The following is a 24,057-nucleotide window of genomic DNA, read 5'->3' as shown; positions in this document are numbered from 1 at the left end:
TTTAACTTGACTTCATCACTTAAGTAACTAGAATCCTAAAGAAACAGTCTTGGTGAAGTGCAGTCCGTATCTTGTTCCATAAAGCAGTCCTCTTACATCCTTGCAACAATTTGTTTATTCACTGTGATATTAAATTTACAGCGACTTATTTCATTGTTGTTCGTATTACTCCTCACTTCATCAAAACTATTCAACTTTGTTAAAGAAGTGGCTACACTTTATCTTGTTATTAAAACAGCTCATCTTTTCAAGATTTTTCTACAAACCATTGTAAAATTTAAAAGCCTGCCAAAATTACAGGTATAGTAAGTCGCATATAACACGCAACTGAAACTTGAACTGGCAGCTGCAACACCCATTTCACATCAAACACTTGTCATACCAACCTCTACAAAATTCAAAAACTTATATGTTGTTTCAACTTTTTTTCTTACCCTTCTATAATATTCTAGTTTATCTAAATCATCCTTAATTTTATTAATATTCATCTAAAATTAACTCCATAATCATTTAATTACTTTATAACTTTGGTAGTCTATTTTTCCTGTTGACAGTCAATTGTAGTAAACTGACCAAAAAGGAATAGGAATAAACAAGTTTAGTACTTCTTCCATTCCCATGTCAGTTGGGGAATCTATTTTAAAATTAAACAATCTCTTCAAAAGCTTACTGTAAGTGATGAGTTTAATGCTGCATGATAGTGTCAATTTTGTTCAGTTTGTTAATAATAATAATAATAATAATAATAATAATGACCTTATTTAAAGAGGGTAACACAATTAGCTAAGAACTAATCTACCTTGAGGCCCTCATACAAAGGAATTTATTTATTTAAGCTGCATCTCTGAAGCCACTGAATATATTGGGTTTGGAAGAAGGAAATAGAGTGGGCATTTCTAATCTCAGCTGGAATACTATTCCAGAGCAGAGTTCCAGAGTATTGGAAACTTTTTTTAAATAACTCCTTATTTGGTTTGGGAATTTTATACTGTTTGGTAGACATGGATCGCAGGTGGGGAGTATTACCAGGTAGCCTATACTGGAATAGTGATTGTAAATATTCAGGAGCACTATTCTGAGATATCCTGTACATTAATTTGGCTTTTCTCAAACAGATTCGGTCTTTAATAGGTAATATTTTTAACCTACCAGCTAAACTTTCCTTGCTTTCTTTCTGGATTGATATTAGCCCAAATGCTCTTTTTTGAAGATGTGCCAGCTTTGCTATGTTTTTATCATCTGAATTACCCCATACTGTACTACAGTAGTCCAAATAGGGTTGTATGTAACTGTTATAAAATAGTTTCCTGTGCCTTTCAGGGAGAAAATGTCTTATCCTACTGAGAAGCCATAAACTTGAATTGACTTTTTTACTGGTATGTTTGATATGTTCAGTCCATGATAGGTTATTATCTACCAGAACACCAAGTAGCCTATCATGACAGACTATTTGCAGATTTGTATCCTTCCATGTCAGACATAGTTCATCACTATCAAGATTTGTCCTTCTTTGCCGTGTTGAGATAAGTAATATTTTAGTTTTACCAGTATTTACCACCATGCCATTACATGTGCACCAGTTTTCCAGTTTGTTTAGTGCATTCTGTAAAGAAATTTCGAGCTCATGCTTTGTGTTTTGGATGTCTGACAATGTTGTGTCATCTGCATAGAGATCTGTAGATGATATTGAGTCTCTTAGTAAAAGTGGTAGGTCATTAATAAATAAAATGAATAGTAGTGGACCTAGAATTGAGCCTTGTGGTACTCCATATCTAATTGTTTCAGGTTCAGACGGAACATTATTTATGTAAACATGTTGTGTTCTCTCATTTAAGTATGAAGTAAACCATCTAATTGTTCTCTCATCACACTGGTAGATTTTCAGTTTCTTCAAAAGGATTTCATGATCCACCATGTCAAAAGCTTTCCTGAAATCTACAAATACAGTTCCTATTATTCTACCTTGGTCAAGTGCTTGAAGCCATTTATCAGTTAGGGAGATCAAGGCAGTCTCACAGGAATGGTTCTTTCTAAAGCCTGATTGATTAGGGTGTAACAGCAAGTGTTTGGTTAAATATGACATGAATGAGTCATGGACATGTTTTTCAATCAATTTTGACAAGTTTGGTAGTATTGAAATTGGTCGGTAGTTATCAGCATCATCCTTAGAACCAGATTTGTGAATAGGAGTTACTTTTGCAGTTTTCCATATTTTGGGGACAGATGAGGTTGCAATACTTAAATTAATTATGAATGTTATGCTATCTACAATAGCAAAGGCAGAAGATTTAATGAGTCGTGGACCAATCTGATCAAGTCCTGTAGCTTTCTTGGTATCAAGTTCACTGAGACATTTTTTAACAAAGTTTTTTGACACTGGTGGGATAGAGAAACATACCTCCTTTGAGATTTTACTGCTGCAGAACTTTTTCAGTTCATTAAAGTTGTTTTCTATCACTGGCTCTTTTAACTTTGTGGTAATGTTGATGAAAAAATCATTGAAAACATTTGCAATGTCAGTTTCATCAGTGACTATGGTGTCATTTACCAGAAGTGAGTGAATTTTATTTGTCTGTTTTTTGTGCGTTCCTCCAGTGAGTTCATTGAAGACTTTCCAAATGGAGTTTGTGTTGCTCTTTTTGTTTTCAAGTAATGATTGATAATAAGTTTTTTTAGCTTTTTTGATCATACTTGTTATTTTATTTCTCCATACTTTATATTGTGCATGGTTTTCCATAGCCTTGAATTTGTCTCGTGTTTTCATAGCATCTAGGATTTCAGTAGTAAGCCAATTAGGTTGAATATCAGTCTTTACTCGATGTACTTTCAGTGGTGCATGCTTAGATACTACATCCATAAATAAGTCAGTCCACACCCTCATAGCTTCATCTATGTCATCCAAATTTTGGATCATACTCCATGGAACTTTATATAGGTCATTGAGAAATTGTTCTTCATTAAAAGTTTTGAATGATCTGTAAGTGATCGTTTTATGTGTATTTTTCTTATTTTTCTTGCATTTAACCTTTCTTGTCAAAAAAGTAGGATAGTGGTCACTAAGACCAACATTTGGTACATTAACACAAGCCACATTGTCTGGTAGGTTAGTATAAATGTGATCAATAAGAGTGCTTGATTTTTCTGTTACCCTTGTAGGCTCATTTACCAGCTGGTCTAGGCCTAATGATTCAATAAATTCCATCCAGTTGTTCCTTATTTGAGTATTGAGAAGGTCCTTATTTATATCTCCGAGTATATATGTTTCTTTCTCCTGTGCTAGAACACTTTCTATTTGTTTCAAAAAGTTATCATTCCAAAATGCTTTGGAGGAAGGTGGTCTATAAATGAAACCAGCTAGGAAAGATTTTGCATTATTTTGAAAAATTTCCACCCAGATACTCTCAATTTCATGTGACTCCAAGTCAAGTCGCCTTTTTACATTTACATCTTCCCTAATGTATACAACAAGACCCCCCCCTGCTGTCTCTCTGTCCCTACGAAATGGTTTATTGTAGCCTTGACAGTGAAATAGATCATCATTGTGGTTAGCATTTAATTTGGTTTCAGTGAGTCCTAAAACATGTATATTATTTTCCATGGAAGACAACATTAACTTAATCTGGTCTATCTTTCCCACTATACCTTGTACATTTAAGTGACCTATGTTAAAACCTTTTGTATTTAGTTTCATATCAATTACATGTATGTCATCATGCAATGGGGTACTCACTGAGATTGTCTCCATACTGCTTTTATCATTCTGACATCCTATTTCTATATTTAAATGTTCATATATATTAGCATCTTCAAAGTCACATACAAACCCTGAAAATCCATTTACATTTGCATCTACAATAGTGTCCATTGAATAGTTAGAGTCAAGAGTCCCACTGGGTACATTTAGTTTTTTTGTAAATGAAGCGTTGGCATTCTCCTCTTTGCCAGCTTCCTAATATGTATACATTGATGGACAAAGTCTTTGTTTGTGTCCATATTTATGGCACCTAAAACACTCGATCTGTTTGCCATGATGGCATACCTGTGTCAAGTGCCCAGTTTCTCCACAGTTAAGACAACACTCTTCATTAAAGTGCTTGAAAATAGGGGCATACATGTTAATATTTCTCAGTAGCTGAGAGGTTCCTTTTCTGCTTAGATGAATTTTGTCTCTGTGGTAGAGACTAAGGTTGACATCCTGATTCTGAATGAAGAAAGATTTGTATTGTGGAATGTACTGTAGGTTGAAATCTTCACATAAGTCAATTATCAGATCATTTATTTCTTTGGCCTTGGTGTCCACACGAGGAGGTAGTCCCGATATCATTAATTTACATGTATTTGGGCTGCAATATCTAGCAGCATACAATAAACTTTCAAAATCTGTTTTGAGTTGATTTAGTGACCTTCCCTCACAGGCATCATTTCCACCTACTAAAATAATAATTTGTTTGTATTTGGTTAGGTCACTGTTCATTATTCTGTCAGTGATGTTGTTGATTTTTGCACCTCTTAAAGTCTGTACATCTGTTTTAAAAAGTCTCCTTGGTATTATACTTTTCAAAATTGAGGAGCCAATTATTAGAGTCCTATCTTTTCTGGCTTGTGATGTCGTGTGTTGGACTCTGGATTGTATTTCAGACACATATCTTGGAGGAAGGGGTGCTGAAATTGGTGTTTCAGTTGTGTGAACTACTGTTGTTGATTCTGACACATTTGTCTGAGCACTGGGAAATGCAGTTGTTGGTGAAGGTAACAGATTTGTTTGAACTGCGGGCCATGGATGTACACTTATTGCTGTTGCAGGTGTGTCACATGACTGAGAGGGGGATACTGTTGTCTGCAATGCAGGATTACTTTGGGCATCAGTTTTTATTTGCATGGTCATTTTACATTTTCTTTTGGCTGGTACTGGGATTGTCTGTGTCTGAGCATCTGATACTGTTGATATTTGGGAGTCTGTCTGAATTGCTGTTTCACATGAGGTTACTTGCTCATTAACCCTTCCCTGTGCTGATTTAATAGCATGTAACTGTAGTTTTAATTCTTCGATTTGGGTCTCCAATTTCCTAATTGTTTTTTGAAGTACACACATGGAGAAATCATTAAGGCTTAAGCCATCACTGCTGTGGTCATGATTTATGGAGTGTGTAATTGCCTGACACTCTGGAGGGGTGTTAATTTTATTGCCTGAGTCATTTAGGTCAAAGACTTTAGGAACTGTTTCATGTTTGGTACTACATCTAGTTACTGGTGTAGATGTCAGCATATAAATGCCTTTAGCATGGGTATTCTCATCCTGTTTACATTTACAGATAATATGATCTAACCATGTGAGACTGTTCAGCCCCTGTATATGTAAGACACATGTTGTTTTATACAATGTAGCTGTCACAGTGTTTTTCTCTTTTGTTCTGTAGATAATACCATTTTGTACACTTGAACTGCATGAAGTCATGCAAGGTTCTGAATCCAATATCTGTTTTACAAACTCAAACTTTTGTGGATCTATATTCACAGTGATACTGTATTTATTATGTTTGACCCTCAAGAATTCTGGAGTGTCAGCCATAATGGATAATTCCAAATCATCATCTGCACCATTGTTTTCATTTTTATTCTGAACATGACTTTCCTGCATGGGATTATCTGTGTGGCTCTGATCTTCAGGTATATCAGACATACTAAAGCCAGAGAATGATGCAGAAAAGGTTGAGCTGAGTGTGTTGAGTAAGGAACCTACAAGGCTGGTATTTAAATATGTTTCCATGATTCTGATATTTTCAGCTTGTTCATAGCAGTGATAGCAAAAGTATATCAGATCCTTATTTATGACTAGCACATATCCATAAACTTTTGAATGAAACTTGCATAATGTGTTTGAGTTGGTATCAACTGAAGTTCAGATATGGTAGGTGTAGTTCAATTTCAAGTATATCCACTTCGGTAGCCATCTTGGATAGCCAAAAATCCTTTGTTCTGAACAGGTTTCCAAATTCACTTGAATACATGAACATGTGCACATAAAATTTCACTTACACTAACTTAATATTGTCATAAATCCACAGTATAAATGATGGCTACAGGTATTAGCATATTTAACACCAGTTTTTACATCAAGTTCATGGAGTTGAGTGGAGCTGTGTTAAGACCATATATACATGGCAGCCATCTTGGATTGTAGTGTAAATTTTATCAACTTTTCTCATGACTCCACTATTAATCAACATATTTTAAATTGATTAACTTTACATGGCTCTTTTGAAGACATTTTCAAAGTCCGTGACTGTGATTCTTTCTTTTGTGTCATCTTTAAAATATACAGCACATACTACCATAGCAACAATGCATGGTATCAAATAATAAATGCTGTAACCTCCATGCAAATCCAGAGCAGGTCTAGTAAAACACATTCCTTACGTCCTATGCAGTCCCCACTCTTTGCTCTCAGTTGACAAATAGCAACTTTTGGGCCCTGACTTTTTAAATTTCTTGTGAACAATTTCCTGGTTGTTTTACAATTTCAACTTTATGAAAAATCTTTTATCTATTGCTAAATTATCTTCTTTGGTGTTTGAAAAAACTTTAATTTAAAACTTTTACCTTCAAGAACTTTTTTTAATATTTGGTGAGTAAATTTAAAATTTTCTGATTCAAGTTATTTTCAAACTACCTTTAAGTTACAAATATCTTAAATAGTTATAGACTTTCTAGCAAAACAAGGTCTTGGTTTTCTTCGCTCATGAAGCAGTCCCGTTATCCTTTTTGCTCACTTTCTTATTTATTCAAAGACATTTTTACTCATCAACATTACCACTTGTAGTACTATTACATTTGAAAATAGCTTTGACACTTGAATGGATTTAGCATTGAAAATAATTTAATATACTTTCTTGCTTTGATTTTAATCCATTTTCTCAAACTCCTTTGTTTAAGTGTCATATCACAATGTGCCATATATCTTGCTCACTGATGCTTGGTGGAAGAAAACATTTGACAACCAGTAGAGTAACTGGCAGCTTTTTTTGTTTGTTTTTTTTAAAATAAAATTTTGGCAACCAGTCACTTTTCTTTAAAGTATAAATTTGGTGGCCAATGACCATGGAATTTTTAGTAAAATATGTGACAAGTGGGCTTGGTTTTAGTAAACATTTTAAACAGATCAGGTTATATTTTATGCTGTTTGGTGATTGGTTGTGTAAGCAGGACTAAGCAACAACTGTATGCAGGATGCATGGAAGACAAATACAGAATATGGTTTAATAATAGATTAATAATTACCAGCTTTTATAAAGAGTCGATGGCCTTAATAAAATGAGTACAATTTAAAGTATGGTGACTGACTACTGACACAAACAAAATGAACATTCACAAATAGAAAGTTCACATATCCTTACTCATATAAAAAAGACACAGTGACAAGATATTTTCGTTGAAGAAAACAACAAATCTTTTAAAATTATTAAATCAAACTTGTTTAATTTGGCAGCATCGCTGTGTAGTACTTCATGAAATTGGTGAAATTATTGCAAAAAGTTTGGGGGCTATGATACAATCATATTATATCTGAATTTGCATCATAACAAAGTAGCATGTTATTGTGTGATGAAACCATTGGGGCAAATTATTTTTTAAAAAATTGGAGCAGATGAGAAATGCTGGCTGCTAAGGGCAGGTTGATATACAAAATCTTGTAAAATTAGGTTTGATTACAAGCAAACTTGTATGCTGTGTACGCTTTCAGAAAAGGAACCTCTCAGCTTCTGAGAAATATTAACATGTATGCCCCTATTTTCAAGCACTTTAATGATGAGTGCTGTCTCAACTGTGGAGAAACTGGGCACTTGACACAGGTATGCCATCATGGCAAACAGATTGAGTGTTTTAGGTGCCATAAATATGGACACAAACAAAGACTTTGTCCATCAATGTATACATATTAGGAAGCTGGCAAAGAGGAGAATGCCAACGCTTCATTTACAAAAAAACTAAATGTACCCAGTGGGACTCTTGACTCTGACTATTCAATGGACACTATTGTAAATGCAAATGTAAATGGATTTTCAGGGTTTGTATGTGACTTTGAAGATGCTAATATATATGAACATTTAAATATAGAAATAGGATGTCAGAATGATAAAAGTAGTATGGAGACAATCTCATTGAGTACCCCATTGCATGATGACATACATGTAATTGATATGAAACTAAATACAAAAGGTTTTAACATAGGTCACTTAAATGTGCAAGGTATAGTGGGAAAGATAGACCAGATTAAGTTAATGTTGTCTTCCAAGGAAAATAATATACATGTTTTAGAACTCACTGAAACCAAATTAAATGCTAACCACAATGATGATCTATTTCACTGTCAAGGCTACAATAAACCATTTCGTAGGGACAGAGAGACAGCGGGGGGGGGGGGGGGTTGTGTGTGTCTGGTTGTATACATTAGGGAAGATGTAAATGTAAAAAGGCGACTTGACTTGGAGTCACATGAAATTGAGAGTATCTGGGTGGAAATTTTTCAAAATAATGCAAAATCTTTCCTAGCTGGTTTCATTTATAGACCACCTTCCTCCAAAGCATTTTGGAATGATAACTTTTTGAAACAAATGGAAAATGTTCTAGCACAGGAGAAAGAAACATATATCCTCGGAGATATAAATAAGGACCTTCTCAATACTCAAATAAGGAACAAATGGATGGAATTTATTGAATCATTAGGCCTAGACCAGCTGGTAAATGAGCCTATAAGGGTAACAGAAAAAGTGAGCACTCTTATTGATCACATTTATACTAACCTACCAGACAATGTGGCTTGTGTTAATGTACCAAATGTTGGTCTTAGTGACCACTATCCTACTTTTTTGACAAGAAAGGTTAAATGCAAGAAAAATAAGAAAAATACACATAAAACGATCACTTACAGATCGTTCAAAACTTTTAATGAAGATTAATTTCTCAATGACCTATATAAAGTTCCATGGAGTATGATCCAAAATTTGGATGACATAGATGAAGCCATGAGGGTGTGGACTGACTTATTTATGGATGTAGTATCTAAGCATGCACCACTGAAAGTACATCGAGTAAAGACTGAAATTCAACCTAATTGGCTTACTACTGAAATCCTAGATGCTATGAAAACATGAGACAAATTCAAGGCTATGGAAAACCATGCACAATATAAAGTATGGAGAAATAAAACAAGTATGATTAAAAAAGCTAAAAAAACTTATTATCAATCATTGCTTGAAAACAAAAAGAGCAACACAAACTCCATTTGGAAAGTCTTCAATGAACTCACTGGAGGAACACACAAAAAACAGACAAATAAAATTCACTCACTTCTGGTAAATGACACCATAGTCACTGATGAAACTGACATTGCAAATGTTTTCAATGATTTTTTCATCAACATTACCACAAAGTTAAAAGAGCCAGTGATAGAAAACAACTTTAATGAACTGAAAAAGTTCTGCAGCAGTAAAATCTCTAAGGAAGTATGTTTCTCTATCCCACCAGTGTCAAAAAACTTTGTAAGAAATGTCTCAGTGAACTTGATACCAAGAAAGCTACAGGACTTGATCAGATTGGTCCACGACTCACTAAATCTTCTGCCTTTGCTATTGTAGATAGCATAACATTCATAATTAAGTATTGCAACCTCATCTGTCCCCAAAATATGGAAAACTGCAAAAGTAACTCCTATTCACAAATCTGGTTCTAAGGATGATGCTGATATTAACTACCAACCAATCTCAATACTACCAAACTTGTCAAAATTGATTGAAAAACATGTCCATGGCTCATTCATGTCATATTTAACCAAACACTTGCTGTTACACCCTAATCAATCAGGCTTTAGACAGAACCATTCCTCACTGAGACTGCCTTGATCTCCCTAACTGATAAATGGCTTCAAGCACTTGACCAAGGTAGAATAATAGGAACTGTATTTGTAGATTTCAGGAAAGCTTTTGACATGGTGGATCATGAAATCCTTTTGAAGAAACTGAAAATCTGGGTGTGATGAAAGAACAATTAGATGGTTTACTTCGTACTTAAATGAGAGAACACAACATGTTTACATAAATAATGTTCTGTCTGAACCTGAAACAATTAGATATGGAGTACCACAAGCCTCAATTCTAGGTCCACTACTATTCATTTTATTTATTAATGACCTACCACTTTTACTAAGAGATTCAATATCATCTACAGATCTATATGCAGATGACACAACATTGTCAGACATCCAAAGCACAAAGCATGAGCTCGAAATTTCTTTACAGAATGCACTAAACAAACTGGAAAACTGGTGCACATATAATGGCATGGTGGTAAATACTGGTAAAACTAAAATATTACTTATCTCAACACGGCAAAGAAGGACCCGGTACAGAAAAATCTCACCAGTTCACATGAGCTGCTCATAAGCTGCACATGAGAACCTTGTTAGAAATGTATGCAAATAGGGTAGATTTTGCAGGCTCACGTGTGCAGTTTGTTAGATCTTGTGAGCCAGGGAAAAACTAACCTGATTCTCACGTGAGCAGATTTTGCTCACGTGAGAATCTAAATTTTCACATGAGAAAGTAGAACTTAGAAAACATTCTTTTCCATTACATACAACCATGTTTGAAAATAAGACAGAGTTCTAATTTCTCACATGAAAACTCACGTGAGAAACTTGGACTTAGATTCTGGTTAAACACTTATTTCAAATTTATTCAAAGTTGGATTTTCTCATGTGAGTTATCACATGAGCAATTTGGACTTAAATATTTTGTGTATGTTGAATGTCAAGCATCTCCATTAATGTCAAATAGACATCATTTCTATTTTACACTTGCTGTTACTTTGTTGTATTTTTTAAATTTTAAAACATTTTCAACTTATTTTCTCACAGTGAGTTTTAATCTTATTTTGACCCAACAGGCTCCTTGTATTTGAACATATTAAGGTTCATTTCACTGTTTATAAACGAAACAATTCAGAATTAAGGTCTTGTATAACCAGACTACCCATTAAACTTTAACAGCTGTCAAAGAATAGAGTTAATAACTTGCATACTGATCGTGGCTGATGTTTAATAATCCGTAAAAAGGTGAAATGTTTCTCTCCCTAAAATTCACAGTTTACAAATATAAAAAGGAAAGAAAACTTTTGCCCTAAAATGAATCCTATGTACCATAAACATATGATGCAACTCCTTTATTCACAAACTTCTAAAACCCCACAATCAAATTGTAAAACAAATACATAGCCTCATATCTGGAAAAAAATAAACACTGATGCACAGTCCTTTTGGCCTAATAACCTCTCAAGTCATTTTCCATAAAAATTAGAGAATTACATAAACTATGTCATTTTCTTCCATGCCTAACGTTCGCACAAAAGTCAATACAGTCTTATACTTACTGAATTGTGTAATTCGGCTTAGGGGTCTTCCATTTAGTACGTACGCAAAAGTCTGACAAAGCTTGACCCCCCCCACCACGCATTTTTACGCGCCCCCCCCCCCCGCGTACGTATGCTTGATGCCCCCCTCCCCATATTCTATAAAACAGCCTATGTTTAATCCACGCAGAAACCATAAAGGATTAATAATAATAACGTGTTTAATAAAACATTTACCACCGACGTTGAATGTCTGGCATCAAAGAAATACGCGGGGTAACATTAAACATTTTGTCTAGTGGCCGCTAAAATTCAAACGCCGACTGAACAGTCGAACAGGTTACGTATTAGACAAATTATTATCGAGGTTTCACCCCAACCCCGTTTCCTATGCATATATACATTATCAGTATAAAAAAACATGTACTGTACATAAAATTTAATAAATCCGTAAGAAACTGCCTAATCCAGTCGTGTTTGGTTGTGTAGCTGTTTCGTACTGTTTTACACATGTATATTCTTGGCAATGGAAAATTTTGCTTATTTGCTGCCTTTTAAATGTTCTGATCATGTCATTTCAAAGTTTATAAAAGAAGTTTCCTATTGAAATAATCACAAAACAAATCACTGACGTTTCCGTTAACTTTTCTGAGACCCAAGTTATCAGAGTACACGGTGGAAGAATCGGCTTGTTAGAACCATTAGAGTGTCCTATGGGGCATGGCTCGGCACAAGCTACTGTAAAAACATCAAAATTAACTAGGTTTGTATTAATTAACTTATTAATGATATGAATTCACTTATAGCTCAGTTTTTATGCAACATCGTTGCTTACATTTTAAATATCAGTCGTACAGCAGTATAAAATAATAAAAGTATTATTTTTATACTACATGTATGACTCACTTTTATATTGTAATCAATGATACAATCCCCTATGCGTACAACAACATGTTTACTAATAATTTACCCTATATGGCGCCTCAGATGAACTCAACAGATGCTGGATGTTGACCTGCAGTGTACATGTAGAATAGCACTTTTAAACCGAACAGACAGAAATTTACGCGCGGGCCATGTTCTCTTAGCAAGGGCCATGCTGTTTATGAAGAAAGTTATTTAATATTCTCCTTCAACATGTTTGCTTTTAAAACTTTCTGACAGCAAGAGTGTGGACATTATTAAAATATCGAAACCAACACCAACATATAAAGATGTCCATGTCGGTACTGATGTTAATGTCCAGTACGAAACAAAAGAGGTCGATGTGCTGTTAGGGAAGATTCAAGGATTATGAAGGATTGGTTCTTTGCCGAGAAAGAGGTGAGTTACTTTTTCTCATTTCTTTTTACAATTTTCGCATATAGAATGATCAAAGTGGATAACCTGAATCATCGACATTATAAGCAATTAAGCATAAATTCGCATGATCGTTTAAAATTGAGCCAAGGGTTTGTTTCAGATTTTACTTAAAGATAATAATTCAACCTCCTGTTTCTAAAAATGATATCTACACCACACTATCATCGAATATTTAAGCCTTCCACAGTGCAACCATGTCTGGCCCTTACCCCCACCCCCAATAATAATGCGGGCGCCTCAGTGAGGAGCACTTGCGTTACCGATTGAAACAATTTGTACAAACATAAATGTTCTTCGTATTATTGTATTGCTGATTGTGTGGATCAAGACAAACTTACACGATTGAGAACCAGCTAAGCTGCAATGCAGTAGCTTAATTCATGATTTTATTCCTAAAAGACATTTGCCCTGTCTGTCAAATATTTTGATTGGTATTTCAGTGCATTCTTTCTGTTCTGCATAGATTTAAAAAAAAATGATAAATTATACTAATTTTTATCTTTTTACAGATTAAACTTCATGAAGGTCACACAATTTAATCAACACAACAAAGTTAGCAATCATTTGAAAGAAGTGCAAAACATTGACAGTATTAACAGGAAGAAGTCAGACAAATCCCCATTGCCATGCTAGAGGAAATTCCGACTCCAGTAAAGGGTATGTATAAGACGCTTCAAGTCTTTTGATGTAATACACATGATAACATGTGCATTTCATACTCTAACATTTAACCCTCAATACATTTTTTTTTTAATATAAAAATTGGAAACCAGATTTTAAATTTCTTTATATATTGCAAATATTCATATTTTGGAAAAATGTATCCTAAAAGTTTTGGAGAAATCTTCCAGAGGACTGTTCCAGAAGTAGAGATGTAAATTTTTTTGAAATTTCTAATGTGTACCCATCATTTCTAACAATTGGTTACCAGAGTATCCAATCAAAAGGAAATTGTATTAAATGTGTCAAAGCTGAACTGCTTTGTTGTAGGTTCACATGTTCCAACCCCAAAAAGAGCTGTAAGCATAATTATTACTTATATAAGTGGCAAAAATCATAATCTGAGCACAACAAGAGTATAAATTACATGCCATTATTACAGAAAACTGTATGAAAAATGTATATGCAGTTATAATTTTTGTCACAAATCAGTTGAACTTGTGTGGATTAGTAGTATGGATGAGAATAGAGACACAAAAGAAATTAATAAATTATTTGTGCATAACAGTCATTTGGACTAGTGTACATGTCTACAGTAACTTTTGCGAATCATCATAAAGTCCATAAATGTTGATTGTTGTATTATCCTCAACCTGCCATTGTTCATCCCATAACGACGGTCCAGTGCAACATGTTTTTAAGTTTAACAAAATCTCTTTTCTCTAACATTTTTCAGTTACATAACATCCATCAGTTGCATTGATACATCCCGGGTTATTTTTGTTGTTGTTTTTTCTTCTTTTAAAAAAAATGATATCTGATGCCATTTATTTTCTATTTAAGCTGGACTGCTATGTGTGTAGTATCATAATAGAATGAATCTAGGGCAAATGGTTTCACATTCAAGAACCTGTCTGTTTTCTTGGAACTGTTTGATGTAAAATTCATGCAGAAGTTACCAATACATTAATTTTTATTTGATTTTTTCAAAACTGTTATTAAGTAGCAAACTTTTTTTGATGTTTATATTTCAGTCTGTATAGTTGTCCGTTATATTCATTTTTTGTCCTAACATGGTGGTATAAGAAGTGCATGTTACAGTAGCCAAGTTAAACCAGACATTCATATTGTGCTTAATTTTATTTGACCCAGTTAATGTCACCAGTGTTTTAAGTCAGGAGAAAATTGGCACATGAACCAAAAGGACAGGCATGAAGTTAGGATGGTCAGGCTTGAAATATCAGCATTGATTCTTATATAGGTAACTTGAGAAAGGATTGTATTATTATACAGACCATGTATGACAAGCAAATTGTAAGCAACCATATGAGCTCCTGTGAACACTTTTTTTTAAAACGGGTACCCAATTGTTCGTTTTATTACCCATGTTATTATCAATTGGAGAATACCCGGGTACACATTGGCATCTTTATCCAGTAGTAGTCAGATTTGGAATATGCATTGTGACTTGCAGGTATCTCATCAACAGTGCAGTTTATATGTTTGCTATTGAACTATGGTAATTCTATTGGTAGAGCAATTTGACTCATAGTCCAAAGGATGAATTTTCAGACTGGGTTGGCTGCTTAAGTGTGTCCTTGGGAAAACAGTTGGCTCCTATTTTCACAGTGTGATAAAGTGTCATCTAATCCAAACTACAATTATGTATTTTGCCTTTACCTTGCAAAACAAATCTTCAAAAATCCACCTTACAGAATGTCTCAAATGCTGTGATCAGAAAAAAAACTTCTACCAACTTTTTCATTTTCATTTCAGGTTTCATTCTTCAACAGTTCAAAACTGAGCCTGCTAACTTAAATTCAGTGGTCAACAGGTATGCATTGATTCAAAGAGAACAATCTCCAAGTGTAAATATTGTTGCAGACTGGCAAATAATGAAATTCAGGAGCAGGAATGTCAATTACACGTTTTGTTTGCTTAGAATTTTCTGGAACAGTGAAGAATGGTCTTCATGTGAAGCAAATTTCCAGCAGTATCTTTCATTATGACCTTAAAGTTTATAGAATAAATGTGATGTATTAATATAACAGGTACATACATACATACATACATACATACATACATACTTTAGCTGTCTTGACATCATGCTACATGTCTGCAGCATGATGCCCCAGTGTTAGACATCACTATAAACTGCCACACTGCAGACATCGTAGCAATATGACTGAAAAATTGTTAAAGCTACGTTAAAAATCAAAATCACATCACATCACATCTAGCTGTCTTACCTTATTAGAAGATCACTAATCAAACTCAAATTATATGATTATGATTACTAGATTTGAATATTGATCTTACTCTGTTTAATTCTTGTAAAAGATGTATGTATGTATTCAATAAAAACTAAATACTATAGTTGTTTTTTTGTTTTTGTTTTTGCTCATGTGAGCAAGATGCCGCTCACGTGAGCAGATCTTGCTCACATGAGCGAGGTGTGGCTCATGTGAGCAAGATGTTGCTCATGTGAGCAGATCTTGCTCATGTGAGCGAGGTGTGGCTCATGTGAGCAAGGTGTGGCTCACATGAGCAAGATATTGCTCTTGTTAACAATTCCTGCACATGTGATTTTCTTATTAGAATCTTTTTGCTCACGTGAGTTCTACCTAATTTGCATGTTAAATTGCACATGAGACTAACCTGAGTTAGATCTCACGTGAGAATCTCATGTGCAGAAGGGTAGGCAGTTTTGGTGTGGGACAAATCTTGATAGTGATGAACTATGTCTGACATGGAAGGATACAAATCTGCAAATAGTCTGTCATAATAGACTACTTGGTGTTCTGGTAGATAATAACCCATCATGGACTGAACATATAAAACATACCAGTAAAAAAGTCAATTCAAGTTTATGGCTTCTCAGTTTGATAAGACATTTTCTCCCTGAAAGGCACAGAAAACTATTTTACAACAGTTACATACAACCCTATTTGGACTACTTTTGTACAGCATGGGGTAATTCAAATGATAAAAACATAGCAAAGCTGGCACATCTTCAAAAAAGAGCATTTGGGCTAATATCTATCCAGAAAGAAAGCAAGGAAAGTTTAGCTGGTAGGTTAAAAATATTACCTATTAAAGACCGAATCTGTTTGAGAAAAGCCAAATTAATGTACAGGATATCTCAGAATAGTGCTCCTGAATATTTACAATCACTATTCCAGTATAGGCTACCTGGTAATACTCCCCACCTGCGATCCACGTCTACCAAACAGTATAAAATTCCCAAACCAAATAAGGAGTTATTTAAAAAAAGTTTCCAATACTCTGGAACTCTGCTCTGGAATAGTATTCCAGTTGAGATTAGAAATGCCCACTCTATTTCCTTCTTCCAAACCCAATATATCCAGTGGCTTCAGAGATGCAGCTTAAATAAATGAATTCCTTTGTATGAGGGCCTCAAGGTAGATTAGTTTTTAGCTAATTGTGTTACCCTCTTTAAATAAGGTCATTATTATGTAGCAGTGAATGATGAAAATATTACTTTCTGGCCAATGTGAAGATTTTGTAAATATATAAGAACACTTGCAATATTATTATGGAGTAGACATATTAAATAAAAAGTCATCAAGAAATTAAACAAATTTTATTATCTCAAATATAAAATTAACAAATAGCAAAACAATTATGCCATTTTAATCAACAAAAACAATTTGAAAACAAAACCTTAACGAGTTTCAAAAGGAATTTTAGCAACAATTGGAAGAGAGAAAGTATAAAATGGCAAGAACCTTGTTTAGCATTCATCACATTTACTGTAGAAGATGCCAGTTAACTGGGGGATATCTTTAAAGATTTAATTCATTATAGTTTCATGGCATTCTGTCATATAAATACACTAAAATAAATGAGTAAAATTACAAGAATTGGATTACAATAACAAAGCTGCCACTATGTAAATCTCAACATCAGGATTGATCCAATAGAATGTTCTAGTCATGCTCTTATACAGAAATGGATCTTAAATACAGAAGAAAACCACCCAGAAATTCTTGGAACAATAATATCTACTTGGCAATATACAGATTTTAAAAAATCAACAAATTCACAAAATAGTGTGTAACTCGTCAAAAACATAATGTTTGGCATCCATGAGAACAAATCAGCCTTTATATTTTCAAGAAAAAGTCCATTTCTCACAGCAAATTAAGACTGTTGATCTTTGTATTCAGGAATGGATTCATTCATCAGTTTCATGCCAATCTTTCACAGAAGGAGCATGATAAATGGATAATTTAAGGCAACTTCTTTTGACTCAACAATAAAAAAGGTATGGTGGAATTAAATAAAATGTTATATTCCTCTATGTCAATGTTCCTACATGTGCACTTCCAGATACTTTATGGACAAACTGTACAGCTTGTCTACACTTGTAGCAAAAGAGCAACTCCACCTAGAACCCACTTGCTTGGTTTTTCTTTGCTTTTTAAATTGAAAGTCCATACAAAAGTAGGTCCTCTCTGCTTTGTTTTGTAAACAGGACAGTCATATGTATTTCTCAAGTCTTGTCGGTCTACTGGTATTGCCCTGAGGAAGATGACTGGAACTGGTGGTGCCAATTCTTTCAGCCGAGATTCGGCAATCAAGCTTGTCTGGACATCCCATCTAGCCCCCTCCATGAAAAGACCATGAATATATGCCCCTTCACGTGGTGGTCCAGCCATTTCCTCCCGACTCTTCTTTGTGACATCACACTGTAGACACATTCGATCCAAAGGCCATTCATTCTTTCTGGCCATCTGCTGCATGATGGCTGTAAGGAAGGACTGTGGATTGAAAAAACCTGCCAGCCAGACAGCTGCTGGAAGCTGAAAGTCTGTTGTCCAAGTTTCCAACTCTTTAATACGCAGCAGTAGGTCAGCGTACCAGGCAGTCAAGCCAAACAAGGATGGGTATGCTTTTTTTGCCCAGGAGGCTGGCACTGTGTCTAGGAAAAGAGAATTCCCAAGCTCTTCCATATCTGCTGTAATTGTCAGCTCACCCTACAATGAAAATAACATGAAAAGCCACAATTTTATAAGTCTAGCATAACAACTTGGTGGTTAAATTCTAATAGAATAATTTTTTAAATTTTATTCTCTGTTGTCTAAATCCAGTTATAAATCTTGTGCTGATTTGGTAATATCAGATTTATGAAGTCATTGTTATGCATGAAGATACAGAAATCTGTGATGCAGAATAAAATTTCCTTTAGAACATACTTAAAACAGAGATAGCAACTGCTGTACCTGGTATCTACAACAAGATCCTGCCTTACAATGATCCCAAATTAAAAGAAGCATATGCTCCTTCAATATTGAGTAAATACATGTTGCAATACTATGACTATCCTTGTTATACGACCAATTCTCTCTACAGCCCCATGAGTGGTTTTGGTAGCAAAGTTTTACTGTACTTCCTTAAATCAAAGATAGTTGGCCTGCTTCTCAAGGCAGAGTTGTAACTTACAAACAAATCTGATCAATTTATGAAGATTGCACAATCACTACTATAATAATAATGTGCATCTGAATTTGTGCTTTAGATTTAAAAGTATGAACAGTTTGTACATGTACAGCAATTTTATCAATGCATGACATCTGATTATTTTGTGATTATTTTCTACCGACAAAAAGATTGCATTTTACCAATGTAATTAATCTACGTTATTTCTCAAACCAGCAACATATATTGCTGTAATAGATACTGGAAGTTAAAAAAGATGGAGTCATCTATATCCCCACCTCATCAAAAATGTCAGGAGACAGAAGGATTTGTTGATTTCATACATAGGAAATTTACAAAGTTTTGCTCTAGAAACAAAAATGTTAATGATCAGCAGATGGGTGAACCAATGGATAAAAGGACCTGAAAAAAAAAATGAAGAATAGCGAATAGAAAAAGAAACATCTATATCACAAGTCCAAGAAGTGTACCAGTTTTGTAGTTTTGAACAAAAAACTTAACCCATTTCTACATCCAACTTCAACGGGTGAGGGATAATGAAACATTATAACAGAATACCTTTAAACCCAGGTTTAGTTCTTTGAGTGATCTCTTTATTTCTCTAGTTAAGAAGTTCATTCGTTCACATTCCTGGAAAGCCACAACAACATATGGAGTTCTTTCTTCCACAGGAACTTTGCCCATGATCTCAAGCATATTGAATTCTTCTGGTAATTTCTCCAATATCTCATCCAAAGTGGTCTTTAGCTGAAATGTGGAAATTTAAACCAATGAATCATCTGAACATCAAGAACAGATGCTGAATTTAATGGATGTCAAAAGTGCATGCAAAACTGAATGGCTAAATTTAAGACATTCTGGAAGCATGTTCTTTTAAAAGTGCATCAAATTTATTTTTTCACAAACATGCTGGCATAGAGTTGTAACTACAGTACTGTGGATTCTTGTTAACTGGGACACCTCGGGACTAGAACACTTTGGCCCAGTTTAAGCGGCTACCCCAATTATCCGAAGGAGTTAAAAAGGTATACATGTATTTTGTCCTTTAAGATTTGTCCCAAATAAACAGCTGCTCTGATTAAAAGATGGCCCAATTAACCAGAATCCACTGTATTTACAAACAGGATTTTGGGCAAATTAAATGCTTTAATCAATCACATTGTGTGACTAAGGATTTGCTATAAATGGATCCTGGATTATTGCATTGCTAGCTCAGCTGAGATAGGAAAACTGGACAGATCCTATCTTCGATTTTGCACTCAGACTAGAAAATTATGTCCCAGTCAGCTAAAATCATGAAGAGACATAAATTTGTGAAAATTAAAACTTCAGAACAACTCATTCTGTCACAATTTTACCAACCTTTTCTTCTCTACTGACTCCTGCACCAGCCCCCGATCCACTGTCACGAGGCTGCATCTCAAACACCACTCTGAACAGGTTGTCAGATGTGGTGGTCAGGAACTCTATCTCTGCATTTGGATGAAGTCCATACAGATTGGGGCTCTCTGGTGGCAGTACTTCATCAATGTAGGCATGGTATCCATTATAGTCAGTATTTGGAGGGGCAGGGAAGCCAGGAGCAAAGTATAATTCACCATCCAACTAAATAATGGAAAATCTGATTTAAAATATATTTAACTGATATAGACTATTTTTCCTATGCTCAAACAAGAAAGGAAAAATATTATTAAATGTTTCTCATTAAAATCATTCAGCTGAATTGATTCATTCAATGTGAAATAGCTATTTAATTTCAATTTAACCCATACATCAAGATGTCATCTGTTCACCTTTGTGCAGCCAGACACTCATTGTCTATAGATTTAATCCATTTATGTAGTCTATGAATTAGGCCATTGGCTGTTGTCTCAAAAATGTTTTATTAAGTTTCTGAATGTTAATTATGTCATTTGATTTCATTCACTGATTGGTGTGTGTGTGCGTGTGTGTGTGTGTGTATATATATATATATATATATAAAAAATGCAAAACCTAATAAAAATTGCTATAGCTGTTATTACAATTAATCAATAATAACATTAATACCTTGGCAGCGATGGCAGAACTTCCAACACAAATAACAAACATTCTGACACTGGAGGAAAGTATGAGTGTCATTGTTAAAAGGTTGTGTTTTTCATTACTCTTTTTTATGTTATAGTGATTACATTGGTGGAAGGAATTGGTTTATTGCTAATCTATATACATGTGATATAAAAGTGAATTTTTTATGATAGCTGCTCATCTTGCTATATTAATTTATATTCAGATGAATCAAATATTTTAACAAGAACCATGAATAAAGAATACAATAAATGTTAGTAATTACAGGTTAGTGCATTTGAATAGGAAAATATGAACAAGTTTTTCTGAGTAATAATGCATGACCTTGGGAGTGAAATATTAATCTGAAAAAGTGGGTTCATATTTTTCACATTCAAATGCAGTAACCTTTTTATTATATACTCATTTTGATTTTCTTCCTTAGGATTAATAAGGAAAAGAAAAAAACAACAAGAAACAAAGTAATGAATTTACTCTGTATTCCAAAATAAATACACAACCGCACATTCATCACTACACAGTAACAATATTTATGTGGACATAGCACCACCCAGCAACCTTTAAACTTCATCACGCTCTGGATATTATTTTGGTCTACATAAAATTGAAATTTTGAGTCAGGTTGTGAATGAATGTGCATTGAAAACAACTTTTCCAGTTTGTCTGGAATGGATATATTCTGTTTTGTTTCCGTCAATCCACTCAATCCTGCTTTTATGCTTGTGTGGACTGTATTTATTAAGCTGTGTCAATTTCATATGAAGTACATGTGATTTGAACAGGGAGGGACCCGCCTTGAATCAGCTGCATGTGTTTTTGTTTTGTCATCAATTGTTTGGAATCATCATGTAGGAAAAATATGAACATTTTAAGTGCAGTAAGAAGAATGTGACTGCAGTTTGAAATTTAGTTGAAATTATAGGACAATTTTGTGGTAACAAGATTTAGAACCCATGACATAGCTTTCATAATTCAGATTTGCAGAACTAAAGTACATTTTGAGGAAATTCACGAAAAAAAATGTTAAGTATATTTTTTGCAATTCTTATTACCAGCTAAAGAAGACATGTTTATGCATTGTCACTTGCATGCTCTTTGTAGGGACCACAGGTATGTAATGACTGTATGGCTTCTATCACAAGCCTAAATCAAAAACATTTGGTGTGTGACAGTTCATTCAGCCAGTGGAAATAAGAATTCTGTGCTGCCTTGGCTTATTGGCTCTGAGGCCCTCTATACCAAAACCTTCAGTTGCATTTTATTCTGGAACACAGTACTTTGACTTATATAATGGTATGTCTCTGATAGATATGCAGTAGCCATTGGCCTAATTATGCTTTTCTGTGCTATTTTTATAGACCCCAGAGAGCACTGGTCATGGTCGGAACCATTCCATTTGTGAAAAGAAAAAGAATATTCTTGAAGAGAAGATTGCAATGAAATTTTAACACTCACAACAAGCAATATTCTCTGGTCATAATCTATGACATGTCCAATCACATCTCATCCTTGAAAGAGATGACTGCTTTGCAAATGGGCACGAGTGGACCATGTCTTATTGAGAATTCTCTACTCTGGAGGAGGTGTTCATATCGAACTGAAGTTTTTCTAAAACTATGCATTGGTGATGGTTAAGTTATTGCCGTTATTAAATCCTCTTTTCTGGAGACATGCTAGCTTCGCCATGTTTTCATCATTTGAATTACCTCATACATTATTATAGTAATCTAAATAGGGTTGCATGTGATGTGTGTAACTATTATAAAATAATTTCATTTGCCTTTCTCTGAGAAAATGTTGCCTTATACTGAAAAACCATAAACCTGAATTTATTTAGCTTATTAACTGATATATTTGATATATTCACTCAATGATAGATTATTTTCTAAAAGAACAGAGCACTTTATCATGACAGCCCATTTGCAAATCTGAACCAATTTTGACCCAAGAGAATTCAAGTGTGTTGGAGATGGCAGCTCGATAGTGGATACTGAACATCTTTTGATCTTAAAGAAGAACAAAAGGAAATCAGTAATGGAAGTTACAGAGGGGCAGATAGGATCAATGAGTTCCTCTACTGCACCAATACCAGAAGATTTTCCACCTGGTATCACAGACCTTGAAAGTAGTAGGTCTCCTGGCCTCAATGATGCAACTGGTAGCTTGGCCAAAAAATTCTTTCTCTTTTAGCGATGACATAAGACAAGCCATGCATAAGGGTGGAGAATGTGTGGGCTGTTGTGGAGGAGTGATCCCTGGTATTGCAACTGGAGATTCCTCCTGTGAGTTAGAGACCTGGGTCGATCGATCAAAAAATACAGGAGATCACTGAACCATATCAGCGGGGGCACAGTGTGGCAATGAGGATGACCTGACTAGTGGAAGTTCTGACTTTCTGTAGAACTTGTGGTAGCAGTTGGCAGATGGGAAGGCATAAATGAATAGGCGATCTCACTGGAACCTGAATTCACCTACTGCCATGGTCTCTGATCGAGGACAGGAGATATGCAAAAGGGAAGTTTGTTGTTGAGCCCGGTCGCAAACAGGTCCACAAGGGGTCTTCCCCTTACTGAGTGATGAAGAGACCATTCTGTGAGGATGGCTCAGTCTGTTCTGGACAGACTTGTGAATACATTCATCTTGCCTGGAATGTGGCAAACTCAGCAAAATTCTCTGAAGCTGCTCAGTGAAGAGGTTCCAGACCTCCACACAAGAGAAGGGGCTTATGTGCCACGTCATAGGTTTGCTATGATAGACATGTTATCTGAAGGGGCTATAACACATCAGCCCTTTATTCTGTTGATGCACCCTTGCAATGCTAGAATACTGCTTACATTCCTAGGGTGCTGAAGTGGAGGAACATAGATAAGAAACATGCAGAATTATGCCCTTTGGCTGTAACTGAGCACCCCAACTGGAATCTGATGTATCAGCAAACAGATAGGAGTGGGATCAGGTGCATGTATGGGAACCCCCACCAGGAATCTGTGTCAGTTCATCCACCAAAGAAAATGGTGGTGAAAATCTGGTCCTAGAGGGATCAGGGTTGATAAAGAGTCTCTGTGTGCTTTCCATGTTGCAAGAAGGAGGAACAGCAGGGGA

The 24,057-nt window shown here is 34.9% G+C and overlaps 1 protein-coding gene and 1 long non-coding RNA gene across 2 annotated transcripts in view; one reads left to right on the top strand and one right to left on the bottom strand.

Moving 5' to 3' along the window:
• The first annotated feature begins 12,445 nt into the window (after positions 1–12,445).
• LOC149775162 (uncharacterized) lies at positions 12,446–15,777 on the top strand. Its single transcript, XR_016416597.1, has 3 exons — positions 12,446–12,726; positions 13,275–13,422; positions 15,202–15,777. It is a non-coding gene; the product is annotated as an uncharacterized LOC149775162 (long non-coding RNA).
• A 1,235-nt stretch (positions 15,778–17,012) lies between these two features.
• LOC149775161 (dynein beta chain, ciliary-like) overlaps positions 17,013–24,057 on the bottom strand; it is a 315,340-nt gene continuing 308,295 nt past the window's right edge. Inside the window, exons 48-50 of the mRNA XM_089944132.1 lie at positions 20,251–20,493; positions 19,447–19,635; positions 17,013–18,425 (exon numbers count right to left, since the gene is read on the bottom strand). Of these exons, the coding sequence (XP_089800258.1) occupies positions 17,808–18,425; positions 19,447–19,635; positions 20,251–20,493 (1,050 nt within the window). The 3' untranslated portion in view covers positions 17,013–17,807. The remainder of the gene's footprint in view (positions 18,426–19,446; positions 19,636–20,250; positions 20,494–24,057) is intronic.

This window comes from Sinohyriopsis cumingii, chromosome 19 (assembly GCF_028554795.1).
Source record: "Sinohyriopsis cumingii isolate HCF-2022 chromosome 19, ASM2855479v2, whole genome shotgun sequence".
Lineage (NCBI taxonomy): Eukaryota > Metazoa > Mollusca > Bivalvia > Unionida > Unionidae > Sinohyriopsis > Sinohyriopsis cumingii.
The sequence above is the reverse complement of the archived record's forward strand: the minus strand, read 5'-3'. Positions and strand labels throughout refer to the sequence as shown.